This window comes from Patiria miniata, unplaced genomic scaffold (assembly GCF_015706575.1).
Source record: "Patiria miniata isolate m_02_andy unplaced genomic scaffold, ASM1570657v1 HiC_scaffold_5, whole genome shotgun sequence".
Taxonomy (NCBI): domain Eukaryota; kingdom Metazoa; phylum Echinodermata; class Asteroidea; order Valvatida; family Asterinidae; genus Patiria; species Patiria miniata.
Window position 1 is genome coordinate 525,101 of NW_024037072.1, and position 17,214 is coordinate 542,314.

The following is a 17,214-nucleotide window of genomic DNA, read 5'->3' on the forward strand; positions in this document are numbered from 1 at the left end:
ATATTATAGCAACGAATTATAGCAACCATTGCGCGCCTGTGCGTTGTGCCAATGCTTGCGCGCGCTGCGCCGAATAACAAAACGAACTACTAATTTAAATTTTCCTACGGTGCGTCTTAAGACGCACCGTTGGAAAGGCCTTCTTTCGTTGATTACTTCGAAATGATAGCTTGCCAGAAAGATTAATTTCACAGGGAGTTTAGTCCACTTACTATCTTTCAACCAAGTATGTTTTTCAACAATAATACGCCAGTTACTTTTTCGGATGGCTGCAAATGATGGACTATAGCTTTAAAGAGAAATACTGAATAAACAGCACAGAATGTCAAATGTCAAGTTGATCACTTCCAAAGAACTACATGTACCTACAGTCCCCCCCCAAAAAAAAAAGGCCAAAAAGATGAATCCCCACCCTAAAAAACAACAACAAAGGAACAAAAGGACCAAAAGTACATGTACAAACAAATTTGAAAACGGTATAAATAAACCCTGTAAAAATAAACACTCCACAATTTTGTAATTGATGCTTTTAATATTTTCAACACAACCATCCCTGACAACTAGAAAGCTTGCATATTACTTTCTCTCACTAACTCAGAGAAGACATTCCCTTTGAAATACACCTACTGACCACTGTGTATCTATTTTGGGGAATTGAAAACAAGATTTTTTTTATCAGATTATAGACAGACAGATCCCAAATTGCTAGAGACTCACTTAAAGGGAAAATACAACATTTGCAAACATCAAAAAATAAAACTACCAAATCATTTTGAAATACCTTGCTGGACTGTTAGTGAATGACAGTGTAAAGCATCCTGTAAAATCATGGCACCTGGTATACTGTCATTTTCAAGAAAAGTGGTATTTTTGTATCAATTTCCAACGCTGATCGGCCGATCAGCGTTGGAAAAAACTGGCTTTTTTTCAAATACTGGCCACAATTGACCATCGCACTTGTTTGCAATCGATTACAAACCTATGAACAGGCACGAGCCAGCTAGACTGGTTCCCTGACCTTACAATTCCCCAATGTATGTAAACTGCTCTGTTTCTTCTTATATGGAGTCAGGGAACCAGACTACAGGAAAATGATTGTTTTTCTTGGTTTTTATAGCGTTTTCGAACCCAAAACCTCAAAAAGGTCAGTGTAACTATATTTGCTATATATTTCCAACCCCCCAATTCCATCCATTTCTGAAAATTACAGCAAAAGCAAATGATGTATATTCCCTTTAACCTAATGCATTGGTCAGATTACAAAGTTTGACCATCCAATCAGCCAGTTCACCCCCTGTAGACACTTCTTCTCTTTACATTTCCGCTTTGCAGTCTGCAACTTCTTGATGTCACCCCCCCCCCTTCTGTTACTACTGACGAGAGCTTATCCTTGTCTCATATCTTTTACAATTTCTTCTCTTGAGGCCCCCTCTTGTAACTCATACAGACACTTAGACTGCCTTCTTGTACCTCATATGGACACTTGGGCTCCCCTTCAACAAGATTTGGCGTGAGAGTCTCATCAGCACTTCCGTTCATTGCCCCTACTCCCCTGTCCTGCTGTTCCCTGATGACAGACATTGTTTGGATGGAACTGCACATAGGGAAGTTAATTTAGAAAGCAGAATCAAAGAATTGTACAAAATTGGGAAATTCAGTCACGATCCCTTGATTTGGGAGGCAACACAAAAGATCCCCCTGAATGGAATACAGAAGCTGTGGCCTACATTTCTGTCCTCTGGGAAATATCTCTGTCGTATTTATTAAATATAAGGCATCGTAGTTTTTCCTATTCAGTAATGCTGAACTCAGGTTGTCATGTTGAAATGTGATTCCAAATGTTTTATTTCTCTCTCCACAAAGAGTTGAAAAGATCGTCAGGTACACACACAAAAATGTACCACCAACTCACTCCCCCCCCCCCCCCCAAAAAAAAGAAGAAAACAAGTGCCACCTTAGCAGCGTGAAGACTGATATTGGACTCTCTATCTTATTGACATAGAAATAATAGTTTCCTTTCAGAGTCTGTTTATTAAGCAGGACGTATCGGGTAGCTTGCGAGGTCATCTTGTATTTTTAAGTGTCACCTTATATTTTTGAAGAGCATATTTTTGCTGAGTGTAAAAAGTAAACTTGTTCGACATTATTGAATATTTAATATTATACTTCATTCTAAAATATCATTGGTACCCTGGGGATGAAGGTTTTTGATCATTTAACACAGTGTCTGTAACATAAACCGTCCTCCTTTCTTGTAATACAAACACTACCCCGAAATGAACGATTTTTGGTTTAGGTAATAAGAATGGATTTTTTAACTAACACAATATGAAACGTTTAAAAAAAAAAACAGAAAAAAGGAAAGTTATCCAACCCTCATCTAATCAAATCAGGCAGTGAAATAAGATAGATATAACGTCACTTTTCATTACTGGCGTAACAGTCTCGTCATGATAAAGGTATTAACTGCCAGCGAGTCTGCGGGAACATTGGGCTTGCCTGGGAGCTAGCCAACGATGTGATACACTCGGAGAGTCTCAAGCACGGTCTGAGCTTGAGAGGCCCCAGATGAAGAGCTAAATTGGATTTTTAAAGTATTTGCCTCTAGATATCGAGCAGAGAAAATCTCAGAAGGAATAAGAGAAAAACGATGGAGGCTGGCTCTGAAAAGGTTGGAGTTTTGCATGAGTGAACTCTGGCCTATTCATCAACTGATCAGAATTGGTATTGATATTCTGATGAAAATTTCATAACTTTGTCAGCCTTCAAATGTTGTATGGACTGCTGCTGAAGGCAAACTGTTTAGAGTGATATATCCAAAGTTGCTAATGGACAGGTTTTGTAAGGTCAGTTTCATTTCTTATTATCAAAAGTGGTCATATTTCTGTAAGTTTAAAATGATGAAATTAATTCTCAAACTTAAGTGAAGTGAAGTAAGACACAGTTACATTGATGATAACATCACCAACCCCATTGAGTTTGATTGCACATATTTTTTGAAAGGCAAATTGTACATGTATACATTTAAAAATTTAAAAATATTTAAGTACAATCTTACCTCAGTGTTATTTTGTTTGTATCTCTTTGCCTGCAGGATCAGTGTGAATGATCAGATCATTGAGGTGGATGGGAAGAGCCTTGTAGGAGTTAGTCAGAAGTATGCTGCCGGTGTCTTAAAGAACACTAGTGGGCTAGTCAGGTAAGAGCCAACAATCTGTATGTCTCATCAGCTTGGACCAGGCTCAAGGCTCAAGGGCCTATGCCCAAGCTTCCATAACCAAAGCGCAAGACATCAGACAGAAGACTTCAAATCCAAATGAAAATGTCCAATGCCCGGGTTCTAGCCCCAAGTTTCAAGTCCGAAGACTCCAGAGTCAAGGCCCCAGGTCCAAGGCTAAATGTCAAAACCCCAAAGTCCAAGGTCCTAGGCCCAAGACCATTTGCACACGCCCCATGACCTAAGGCCCAACCCCCAGGCCCACGGCCGCCCATGACCCATGGCTCCAGGCCCTAGGCACTAGGCCCAAGTCCCAAGGCCCAATGCCCCAGTCCCAACTCTCAAGGCCCATGGCCCCAGGCCCAAGGCCTGCTTGCCCAAGGCACTATGGCCATGGCCCATGGTCCAAATCCAAACTCTCAATGCCCATGGCCCAAGGCCCCAGGCCAGATGTGCAAGGCCCCAAATTCTAACTCCACAGGCCCCAGGCCCAACTTTCAGGCTTGAAAGGCCCTCGTCAGAGGCCCAGGTCCCAAGACACAGAGGCCCCAAGTGCTGTTTGATCAAAACAACATCTTGGATAACTTGTGCAGAAATCTCATTTACTTGATCTCCCCCTGCTCAGACAGTAATAGGTTTGCAGTGGATGCCAACGATGCATGCTTGAGTTATTTACAGCTCTGTGTACTAAGTCGGCATTCATAAAACAAACGCACACACAAACACGCGCATGCTAACCAACTTCACCACTGGATGTAATTTCAGGCGGCATTCAACCGTGGTATTGTCGGCAGCGTGTAACTTTTTGTCATTTCGGTTTTATCAATAGCTCCTGGCATCTTGGTTTTAATTGGCAATCCACTAAAACATTATGGTAGTCATTGATGTTTTGTTGGCTGTTTTTTATTAATTGGCCTCCAGTGGCCCAAGTCATCCATTTCTTATCCCAACAACATAGTAACCTTACAAGTCGTTAAATGCTGGTCGTAAATCATGCTTTGCAATAAAAAAATCCGGGTTGGATGGATTGCGACAATCCCCACGATCCGCTTATCAGGGCAAGGAAATTGAGGCAGTCAAAGAAGTGTGAGTGCTTCTTGAAACAGATGTTACCACAATGAGTAAACTTTTGAAGTGGCTTTACATCACTCTTTCCATGTAAGTGCACATGTAAACATTCAGTAGCAATCATTAACAAAAAGAGAGACATAGATCTTGAGACTTGAGAATCGGTTTGTATTTAAGGAGCTACATGTAGTTCAATGGAATTTGTTTTCACAACTTTTTTATTGGAATCCCTATGAAAGATTCTAAGAAAACTCATCATGGAGAATCGTTAACCAGAGTTGTAATGACTCGAGTCAATGACTCGACTCGAGTCCGACTCGAGTCACATTTTTTGGCGACTCGACTCGACTCGAGTCCCGACGGGTAAATGACTCGACTCGACTCGAGTCACTGCGAGCAAATGACTCGACTCGACTCGAGTCCCTCATCAGAATGACTCGACTCGACTCGAGGAAGGCTAATAAGACTCGAGTCCCAAAATAAAAGCAAAACTTACTTGCGAAAAATATTTGCAATGACTTACGCTGCGCCGTTCGCGTTGCCAGTTTTTGTTCACGTCACGTTAATGTTCGCGAATAATGTACGTTTATATACAGCGGCAGTCTGTTTCCTTCCTCCATAATGAAACAACAAACATACACCGTGTCGCGGACTAGCATGTAATGCTAAACCCGGAAACAGAATTAAAACGCATTACTCAATCCGTGGTTTCATCATTGGTTTCGGGCAATTTTGAAATTCTTGGTGGAACGCCGGCTAAATTCATGTCCCGATTTCACACAAAAAAATGGATACGGACGGGCCCACCTTTAAATAATCAGAAACAGTTTTGTATAATGCAATTAGGTTTTAACGTTGTCAGCGATCAGCGAACAACAAAATCTAGACCCGAAGCCAAACCAGTTATAAGACCGAAGTTTCACATCTCCTTATCTGTGACGTGAGCTAGCAATGGAAACTGTTGGTTGGGTACCATACAGAATACTTAATGTCTTTGGATTTCCGTAATAGACTGGTGCCTTGTATTCTTTCTCTCTTGTGTTTGTTGCTTTTTATTGTAATTTAGTGTTCAAATATTTGTGACTCGAATTGACTCGAGCTAAATACTTGACTCGACTCGACTCGACTCGACCACACTCTGTGACTCGACTCGACTCGACTCGACCTTGTTGACCTAATGACTCGACTCGACTCGAGTCACTTCTTTAAAATGACTCGACTCGACTCGAGTCACAAAAATCAGTGACTCGTTACAACTCTGTCGTTAACGGACATTTTTCCACTTCAATTTTTAATGGAAAGCCCTCTTGAACGTGTTCAAATCTTGTGTGTAAGCAGATCAGATCAGGTCATTTTATGTTGATGCACAGGGATGCTATCTGGATTGAAACCATCTCCTTTCTCATTAGCAAGTTATTTCAGAGTTCTATCTTGAATCATCCTGAGAATGTGGCAATCACTTGTAAGTCCTCTCCACTAGTAGATTGCTCAACAGGTTCATCCACGATGCGGGATGTCGCAGCATTTGCATTAATCATCCGATACCTTGATTTGATCCTTCCAAAAACCAAGCATTATCCATTGGGCTTCCCTTTCTACATCCCTGGAGAAGCATCCAGGAAGGGCAACGTCTCCTTTCCTGGATTGGGTTACCCCTCAAGAGGACCTCTTCCTATCTCATCAAGACCTCTCCCCCACTCCCCCCCACCCCTCCATAAAAAGAAGAGAATCCAAGATGCAATGATACATTTCCTGACTGATTACCATACTTTGATTCATTTCTTGGGAGGCAGACAGCAGTGTATTGTGATATGGAGGATTTGATGAAGCGAAGGGGTCCTCCAATCTTGCCAATTGTCTTGTTGTTTGACTTTGCCCAGCTACGAGGGTTGCTTGAGGCTAGGCGTACCACGGAAGAATGGGGTTATCAATTTACAAGTGCAGACTTTGTGATGAGCATGCTGTGAGGATAGGTCCGTTCTTTTCACTTCAGATATTGGTGTCGATTTTTTTGGGGGGTGGGGTGGGGGGGGGGGTAGGTGGTGACTGTCTGAGGGTTAGCATTGTTTAGTGGATTACCATGCTTAGATTACCCTGTGCTGAATGTGCATGTAACCTTGGACTAAACAGGTACCAACATGTACGAGGTCCTCAGATCAGCTAATTGCCTCGTTTTTCATTTCCCACTTATGCCATTTACCCGGTAGTATTGAGAAGCACTATATAAAGCTTGGAATTTCCTCTTTTTTTGTTACTTCCCAGTTGCATAAAAATATGGGTGCATTTGCAGACAAATGCAGAACAGTATTCCTTAAGGAAACATATTGGCTTTAAAAATGTAATTCTGAAATTCAAGCAGAATTTTTGGTGTGAAAGAGAACATTATCTAGCAGTGTCACAAGGGTGATATTCATAATTACACTCAAACAGTACACTGTCCTGACTTCAGCCCTGATCACATTAGCACTGATAATAACTTCATGTCTTCTAAGATTTTATTGGTCGCTGGTTGCTGTAAAGATTCCCTGTCGTCTGATTGGCCGGGCTCCAAGTACATGTTGATGGGGAATGCATTGCTTGTCTGTGCCTTTGCAAATTGAATGAATCGATCCCGAGTTTAGACGTGACAAGAACAATCATGGCAAACTGAGAGAGATATTGATGCACATTCCAACTTCCCGCTTGGGCAATCACTTATGGTGAATACACTGATTATCAAAAACTCAGCTGAGATTTGTCAGCGTTGTGTCAAGCCAGCAGGGGATTCAATCCTTAATCAAATGGATGACAGCAACAGTTGAATGTCACTTCCGATTCTACCTTGGGATAAAAATTAAAATACCCGAGATAAGTACATACGTAGGAGAAACCTCAGGCATTGGGGCAACAATCAAACCTGTGCACAATTGGTTTTTTATATAAAGTCTCTACAAAAAAATGACACATGATGCACTCAGAGCTGGCTGTGGCCACCTGGACATTAAAAACCATCTGCCTGGCTGCGGTCAGCCCCAGACCTGGCCGGAGATGTTGTCAGCTGATGACCACCTGTCTATGTGTCATTCAGAAATCTGGATGACCAACTTTGCTTGACCATCCTGCTTTCAGTGATTCCTAGAAAAATGGTCACCACTTATGCGCTATATCTTGGGCAGCCTGTTCAATATGTAGAGGGCATCATGCAGGCGACTTGCGTAGACTGGGACCACCAATATGCACTGTGGATTTGTTCTACATAAACCTGATAATCCCTAGGCTCCACGTCTTATTAGATTGGCACCTTACACCGGAAATCCCAACCTGATGTAGCCTGCAGGGACTGAAATATCAGTTTCCCATCCTTGTTCATTCGTAAAGTTTGCTACTGGGATTCTGTCATCAAATCCTCGCCCAATCACGCCAGTGCATTTGTTCCCTCCTGATTGTAGTCCATTTGTCATGTTGATGTTGGTTGTTGAGTCCCGAATGTAATTTGCATAATGTTGTGCCGTATAAGTTGCTAATTTCGGATTGCATTTGAAGTGTAGCTGTAGAGGTTTGAGCAAACAGTGCGCACTCCTGGAATTCCTCTGTGTAGGAACATCCATCACCAGTCAAACATACCCAAACCTTGTACTCCAACTATTGGCAAGGGAATGTAAAGCTACCCATGCGTGCTTTAATCACAAGACTTGAAACAGCACATGGGGAAATTACCCAGCTCTTATGTTTTGACAAGGATCCCTGACAAATGAGCACATTTGAATGTGATCTGCAGAAATGTTGTAAGTGGATTGGTTTTGCGTAATTGTCTCAGTGGAGGACAAGCACCGACAAAACACTCAGTATGTGGAGATAGGTTTGGTTCAGTCAAAGCAAGCACCATGCGCTGCACTTGCGCTTCCTAAGCCAACTACATATGATCTACACACTGACAGCTACTTGCTATTCCTAGTTTAATTTTGTTTTCTAATGGAAACCATTTTCCTCTCATTTTCTACCATAACTATTCCATCTTGAATCCCTCACCTTGAATGTGAATTTGATTGAGGCCATTGCCCGTACAGTTAGACACCTGTAAACATTCTGTACTAGCTGATTCCCGCTAAGATTCCATACCAATTACCTCGGCGTGTTTTTCAGATGCCTCACATGTTCCTGCTTCATCACATATCAACCTCAACAACATTTAGCATGTTTCATGTTGATCAGAAATTTCTGACTTCAATCAACATTCATCTCCAGACAATTTGATGTTTTCCAGACTCAACGTGGAGGCTCCTTTTTTTAATATTGTGGTCTCCGGGAATGAAATAAATAGTTGTAAACTTGATGGGCAAACGCACCTGCTCTTAAAATTTGAGACAATTAGAATTCCAAGCACAAGCATCCAAACGGCACTTGCACAATAGTGACAATACTTCCCACACCGGCCTTCCGACTCATCATTGTCTATTTTTCACCCTGCGGGGGCGTTAGTGTTGTGCTCTACAGAAATTCTTTCGCATGCCTCACTAAAAAAAAGGGCTCCAATCCAAACGCTTTAGGGAAATAAAAAAATCAATTTTCACTTCCGTACTTAAGTTGATTGGCAGCCTGCCATCCAAGCATTGTCTCATTACCTGTATGCGTAGTGCTTCATTACCTTGGATAAGAAGTTTCATGTTTTTCCTTCCGCCATTCTTATTTGCAAGATGTTCCCCCTGCTGGCATTGATTTCTTCCCCGGTCTTCTTCTGATCGCGTATGTCATTGTCAAGTCCCATGTCTATTGAGCCAATTACGCGCCGCTCAGCGTCTTCCCATCCTTGTTGACAGACGTGGCCGATATTTTCTTCATTTGTTGTTGGTGCAGCATCCGGACTGTTCGTTGACCCTCTACTCTCAACGTCAATCGCATACCCCTTCCTCTTTTCATCGCCCCCCTCACCAGCTTCATCTGTCATCGTTCTCTCTCTCTATCCTCAGTCCACTTTCACAGTAGCCAAATTGTCTAGATTGCCAGACCTATGTTTCAAACAAGCAACCCATCTCAACATGTCAATCAAATGTTTACAAATGGGAACCCTTTCAGCCCAAGACTTTGCGTATGTTGTCCTTTACCTATATAACAACTCTTTATTTTAATTAAAATGTTTTGAAAAGATGACTTTAGCTTTGCTGTTTTGTCAGTTACAGGATTTACAGAGTGTTGATCTGTTGTTCATAAGTGTCTGAACAAGAGTGATTTCATAATTTCGTCACAGTCTGGACCAAACTATTATTTTGCTCTGCATGTTGGAGCCGTCTGTTAGAGCTACATGTACATCTGTACATGTGGACGATGACCATTCCCAAAATTCCAAAACTCTCTTCACTTGACACTAAATCAGTATCCTGATGGCTGGAAGAGTAAACTTGTGTGATATTGGACTTTATTTAGTGTGTAGTTTATTTTTTAATCATTTTGTAACAAAACGTGTACTCATGATTGTGGCTGTGCACTAATGCAAAACCAGTACTTCAAATCCAATAAATATTGTTGTGACATAATTCTCACTGAATGTTGATGATGATATGCATCTTGTCCGCTATCCATCTCCTCCCATATTACTCCTTTTATCATCCCCCTTTCCCCCATCCCACGTCTCCTAATCTCTCCTATTGTCCACATTACTCGCCTCATTTTTTCTCTTCCTGTATCCAGCACTCTGCTTATAACATTTACACACATTCTCAATCTCTTCAATTCAGAGAGCGAGGACAAAAAAAAAATCAATCCCTCCTTTTCACTCTCCATCTTGTCTGAGTCTCCAGGCAACACTGTCTCTTGTCCTCCTAATCCATCGTTTTAGTCTTCATTCTTGACTTGGGGAACCCCCTAGGCTCACAGGTGTTTGTGCATACAGGCTCCATCTGACCTTTCAGGGCTGGGCCAGGGGGCATTTTGATTAGCTTTAAACAAGGAGGCTAGGGGGCATTCCTGCCTGCTTTGGATGTATTGGGGTTGAAGAGATTCCCACTGGACATAGTGTGGGTGGTGTGAACTGATTGTGTAAGTTTCCTTGCCTTGCTCATTCTGGACAATTTAGGAGGCAATCTCCAGGCTTTCTGAATTCATTGTCTCTTTGTTTGGTTTCATCTTGTTGCTGGAGCCAGGTTATAGATTGGAACTCTCAATGCCTTTTGTGGCTTCAAAAGTCCGTCTGGTGGTCCCTTGATATTAAATTATAGTTTGTTTGCAACTAACAAAATATAAATTAAACATTTAGAGGCAATGTTCCATGGCATGTTTAAGAAATTTTCTTTGCAGTAGAAATAAACCTACAGGCAGGGTAGTTACATGTAGGGACACACCTTACTCAATCCAAGGCTTGGGAAAAAAGGCAGAAATTCTGTGCTAGGAAAGATTTCTAATGATGGAATGCGGTGAGTCATTCATGTTTTGATAATCACTTGATTGAACCCATCCAATTAACAGAGAGTAGCGCTCATCTCCGCTCAGCAGCAATGCTCCCTTCACATCCAACCACCTTGTACAGCATGGAGTATTTGACTTGAGAGATTGATCATTTTCCCCTGACATAATAACACGGATGGTTGACCAAAAAGTGCCACTTGAGAGTGGCTTTTGTTACCATCGCTCTTGGACCAAGCTATGTTTGCAAGATGTCTGCGAATCAACTGAATTTACTTTCACGACTGAGCTCCTAAGATCAACCACATCTTGCCCTAGTGATGGCACCGCATTTTTTTTTGTTTCGCAAGGCAATTAATCTTGTGAGTTCCTCCCCTGTCTCAGGTCCCCCTGGGCTAAAAGACTAGAACAAGAAATATTAAAATGGAAATGTCAGACATATGGAAACGGGAAGGGAAAATTGGAAGTGGTATTCTGGGAATATCCTGGCATTGAAGGAATCAAATGCCTTGAACTTAAGGCTACTTCTGGGTCAAGGACTTGTGAGATAAAGGATGCTGTCTGTTGAGGTGAGGAGCGTTATTGTTCATTTACTCACAAGTTACATAATGACGTGAATTGAAGCGCATGAAGTATGTACCTACATGTAGCTTTAGATGTTGCTTCACATTGCGTAAGGGATACTACATAGTTCATGTTTCATATAATTAGCCATTGAGTTTAGTTGCCATCTTCATTTGATCTTGTAAGCATACATTATTTTGTCTCTTTATCTATTTCCAATTACATGTTCAGTGTAGGCTTACATGCATCCCTAAATGTATGTAGTTTCTTATAGTTTATGAAATCAAGACTGTTTTTCTGTAAGGTTCAATCCATGTTTGTTTTTCTCTAGATGAATCCAAAAAGTAGCTTGTCCTAAACATTTGGTGGAAGTGGTAAGCAGACCCACAATTTTTACAATAATTTGAGTTTTATTGCCCAGGCAACGGTGGAGATTGTTTTTCCCCTCTCTTCTGAATGGACAGGATATTGTTTAGAATATAAGCCAACAAAACCAACTCTGGATTCTCATCTTTTTCCACATTCTGATTCATAGGATGTGGGTTTATAACCACAGTTTGCCTAGAGTAACAGATTAATAGAGTAATGAAATCGTATCAATGTTTAGTAGACATTAAGTCCTGCAGTCTAGGGAGACATGCCATACATGTACCCATGTGTGATGGATCGTTGCTGATGCTAGAGTAATGATTTCATTTTAAGATAACGTTACCAGCATCAGTCTCATCTTTCATGAGCAAAGTTAGTCAGAGATGCAGCTGGTGTCTGATTTCTCGAGTTATTCAGTACATTGACCCTAACCAGTAGACCTCCTTGGTTTTTTGGGGGTTTTTTTTGGGGGGGGGGGGGCTGTAGAAAGCTTTGCTTTGAGTCCTTCAAAATTCAGCGCTGCTGAAAAAGGATACCAATAATTTGAAATTAGTTATTGTATCTTGTGGTGTCCAACAGTCCTGGATCTATTAAAATACTAATAAAACCAAGTGTCAAGATTTTGCTGGATGTTGTTCTTGTGTTTCATTCACTTCACAAACTTGGGACTTAATCTTTTCCATCTTGCTTCAATGAAAGTTGTTTTCTGAAGTGAAGACAGACAATAATGTGCAGAGTTTCTGTCAATTTATTTTATGTGGGTGGTAAGTGCCATTGCATTCACCATTTTGGGTCCATTCTTGGGACGCCTCATGTCACAATTTTCTACAACGTTTAAAGTGACAACTGCACTGAGGAAGCCAGTCACCTACTGTGTCATTTCCTAGAGGGTAATATCATGAACGTTAACTGTTTCCTTTCACCACAGTGTCTGTTAGAGGGAAGCAGGTCACCAGGATTCCTGTTTTTTAGTTTATGGTTGTTGGTAACATCTGAGGTGGAAGTGGAATGGTGTGGTACCGGTATATAGATTATTTGTCCTCTATTGGGATGCCATAAACATTATCAATATTCATTATAATCAGTAAAAGTGTGTCTGGAGTTCATTTAAACTTGCCCCAAAAATGGAGTTTTGTGTTGCTGGGGGAACCATATTAATGAAAATTTACTGGTGAAAATGGGGGAACTGATAAAATTAATAGATCTCACATGAGGAAATACAAAAATGTTTCTAATTTTCACAGAAAATGTTGGGGATTGTGTAGGCCATTTTGAAATTAAAGTAAGGTGATTGTAATGGTGGATACTATACTTTAATGTCACAATTCATTGAATTTCATTTTGTATTGTTGGTTTTTTTTTCAGTTTTGTGGAAAACATTCTTTAATTAATTAAAGCAGGAAATAACTTGTCTCCAATGTCTATTGCTAATGTGCTCTCTTGACCAATCTGCACTGATTTTAATTCTTTTTACACCAGACATTTATAATTAGCTTGTATGTATACATGTGTAAACACTTCCCCTGTGGACACGTGAGTGGTCGGTGTGACCTAGAAACAGGAATTTCCTTTTTCCTGTGAAAACATTTCAGCCTGTTACTAGTTTCTCTTGTCTATCATACATGTACTAATATACATAAAAAGTACGTGTGCCTGTATATCGGTGATCATTCTGCGAAAGCGAAAGAGGTGGTCGTACAAGATACATGTCTATTCTTGTTGTTGGATTCATACATGGATATTAAATTTGTGTATGTAGATGTAATACATGTGGAAACAATCATGGATGTTAGTTGGATGGCTGGCCGTAACCACAGGAAGCAGCTTCGGTACACTGGATATTTTGCTATTGGACGCACTGATCCTTTATCACGTTTTGGGAAAAAAAGTTTTTTTAACTACTGAGTGCTTAAATTCACATGGCAAGGAGACTCTTGTGGAATCATCTTCCAGCTGATGAGACACATGTTGGTGTCCAAACTTGCAATCTCCTGTGGCCATGTGAATTTGTGTCCGTGTTGATCTGGCGATAACTGGTGCCCTGCATATTGCCATACTCAAAGTGGATTATACAAGAGGGAACCAGCAATGCTCATGGATTGTCACCGGGGAAAATCATGCTATCTACGATGACAAATATCATTGTCAACAAACTTTGTCTGAATAGTGGACTGACAAAAATTTATATCAAAAGATTTGGAAAGCAAGAGATATTACAGAATGATGCATCGGTCTAGAAAATGGCAAAATGAATGAGCTTTGAGTTATAAGACAGATTTTACTCAATTCGCCACTGAGCTACCACGTTACTTGCTCTACTGGAAAATTATTGATGAACGAACAGTTTGAGCGCTACTTGTTGGAGTTGAATTACCTTGGAGAGAAAAGAACAGCGAAAAAAACTGTTCATTCGAGACTGCCAAGCTGGAATACTTCAGTCTTGTCTCTACCGTCCGTTTGTCCATGATTGTCAAGGAGTGACTGAACTTCCCCAAAGGATGGAGCTAGTCGTCAGTCCGGTGGGTGTCATCTTGCGCAGTCCGGAAAGAGGCAATGGAAGCCGACTGTATCCCAAAGGAATGCGGCCGGATTCTATGGATCTCAGCCGCAGGCGCTTAAAACTTAGCACCAGCACTGGAAGGTATAGTACCTTGTTGAGATAGCGCCCTCTGTTGAGACTATGTAGAGAGCACCGGGCAGAAATATGCTGGTTTTTTTTTAGGGCTATGTAACAACAAATTTACCATAAATGTTACCATAAATGCCAAAAAGTAACATCTTGAACAGGTTCTGGTGAACTTCTTCACCATTTGTCTAGTTCCATCGGTGGACAAGAAATTTTATTGTCCACAATGAGAACAATTTTTATGTTAAAGAGTACAAGTGAAGAACATTATGAGCACATTTTCTGAAAGGTAATTCACAGCATTTGCAAACAACAACAAAAAATTACCAAATTATTATGAAATAAATTACTTGACTGTAAACAAATAATAGTCTCAAGCATCTTGCGAAATCATGGCACCAGGTGTGCTGTCATTTTCAACAAAAGTGCAATGTTTGTATCAATTTCCAACGATGGTCGCCTGACCCTCAATTTCCTAAATTTAGTTAGTCCACATTTTGTTTGCAATCGGTTACACATCCGTGAACGGGTCCAAGCCAGCTAGTCTACTAGTTTCCTGACCTGACAATTCCCCCGACTTTTATCAATTGCTCTATTTCATCTGAAGTAGGGTCAGGGAAGCAAACTACAAGAACAGCATTGTTTTCTTGGTTTTCCAGCATCTATGAACACAAAACTTTAAACAGGTCAGTGTAACAATATTTGCTTTAAAATACAAACCCCCAAATCCATCCATTTCTGAAAATACAGCAACAGCAAATGTTTATTACCTTTAATAATCCTTTCAAACTGTTTCTTGTTTGGTTTCCAATTTTATTGTTCGTATCTTTGTGGGAGGGGTCCTAAAATAATCCAGACTCTCATAATGGTTATTTGCTCTGTACATCAACTTGAGGGCGCTCTTTGGTGCTACACATGCCAGCCAAACTTGATGAATAAGTCCAAACTAATTTACATGTAGATTTGTGATAAATTCAAGTCTGGTATTAAAACGTGACCTTTATTCACGAAACTGGGAAATGACAAAATGCCAGTTGCCTTGAAATACGTACTCTTCAGACTGTTTTCTTTCTATCCTGGCATTTTGTCAGTGCATCAGAAGGAAGTGACGGGCAGAAAAACCTGTCAGTAATCTGTAGTGACATCTTGGTGACCCCACCTCAGCGCTTACAAATTATCCATCCATAAATCTGCCCCATCATTTTTTTGTAATTGCAAAATAATACTACCTAACCTCTTCAGCAGATGTAAGTTGACACCTCAAGTGTTTGATGACAAGTTTGCGTTCACACCGTTGCATTTGGTTCATCATGCCACTTCTTCCATTAACTGTCTCTTGGCACATTCCCAACTATTTCTACAAAGTGTTGTTAGTGTTCTTATCATTTGGAATTTTAAAACTTGTTTGGTCTTGGACAAATATGTTGGGACAGAGGTACAAAATAAAACCCTCTTAAATTTCTTTGTTTGCTGTTTATTTAGCAACTAGAATTCCCCTAAAAGAAAAAAATACTACAAGATTCCTCTCGATTAATTGCATTTGTAGAATCCAGTACCAAATTCACTGTATAACAACAAATTCCCATACTTTTAACTCTCATGTTTTAATTACATTGTATTTTACCATTATAATTGTTTTTAGGATTTTCTAATAGGTAAAAACTTGGGAAATGCTGGTCCCCACAAAAGTGCAGTAATATGTGGGCTTCTGAGGAAATTTTTTTTTGGGGGGGAGTTAAAATTTATAATGTAATAAACAATGTAATTGAGCATCCTTTGTTTATCAGTCACATGACTAATGATTTGATCCTGGTAATTGCGTTGTAGGTCAGCACAAGATGAGTAAACGAGCTTATTCCTGCCTGGTCCTCTGCACACTGGTTCCCTTCAGAACTAGACCACTGCACTGGCTAGTTGTGGCTAAGCTTTCACGAAAAGTCCCTGCTTGAGACTGCATGGAGAATGAGTACAGTGAAGTACTTATATTTGATTGAGGATGAGTTTGACTGGAACATTGTGTGCAGTAAATCCTCATGAGCATTCAAGCCTTACCCTTGTGTGCCATTCATATCCGAGGGATAACATTGAAGATCTTCCAAGTCACAAATCATTTTTTTTTTATTTCTCTGTGGCTGTTACCACTCATCTGCATCCAGACAGATACATGTAGATGTCTGTCAGCATCTTCATTGGACCTTATTACATCCAGGGTCAACCTTCTCCCCCCCCCCTCCTCCTCCTCAAGCCTGAAGCACTGATCAGGAACTATGCAGTCATGTCAGTATCTCCCATATATGGTGGACCCCAGTTGAGTATACGGCGGCCTGCTTCCAGTGAGCATTCTCCAACAGTTACCGTTGCTGCAAATTTTCATCAAGTTTTTTCTTTTTTTTATCTTAATTTTTTTTGCTTTTGGTTTTGCCTGGCCGAGCCCAGGTTATATTGCCAGTCTAGATTTTTGGATGGCATCAATTTGTGAGGAATGATGGCGGAAACAGCTGTCCACAAATCAAGGTAGGAAGTTATTATGAGATAGATTCCAAGCCATTATCCTCATCTTGGTTCTATTTGAAGATGGTCGTGGGGATAGATTGGTTTCCCCTATCACACTGTTGATTGTTTTCCAGTCTGGACATGGTATTTCCTTTGGGGGCGGTGCCATTGACATAGCGGAATCCGGGCAGATTTCTTTGGGATTCTGGGAGGATAGGAGTTTGCTTTGGCAGGGTGAGCTAGGCTTAATTACCGTGTCACGTTACAGTGCACCAAATCACACAAGTTCACTTGCCTGCCCGAGTCAGCTTGGATAGTGATTGCGGAATCATTTGTAGCCCTTGAGAAATCGTTGAGGAAGAGTGGCGTGTGTTTTGCCGAAGTATACTGAATGGTCTGTCTCGTGAAGAGTTTAGCAAGACATTTTGAAACGAACCTGTTGCCAACTCTTTTTTTCTTTTTCCTTCCCCAGTGCCTCATGGAGAATATGTAACGTTCAGCA

General features: G+C 40.8%; 1 protein-coding gene across 7 annotated transcripts in view; it reads left to right on the top strand.

The window, feature by feature from the left end:
- Positions 1–17,214, top strand: part of LOC119741614 (neurabin-1-like) — an 89,614-nt gene that overhangs the window by 20,204 nt on the left and 52,196 nt on the right. For 6 of the 7 annotated variants that reach the window (XM_038217434.1, XM_038217435.1, XM_038217437.1 and 3 more), the window contains exon 3: positions 3,095–3,199. In XM_038217434.1, coding sequence (XP_038073362.1) covers positions 3,095–3,199 — 105 coding nt within the window. Of the gene's footprint in view, positions 1–3,094; positions 3,200–13,234; positions 14,235–17,214 lie in introns of those variants that run through there. The other variant, XM_038217439.1, reaches the window with a different exon arrangement.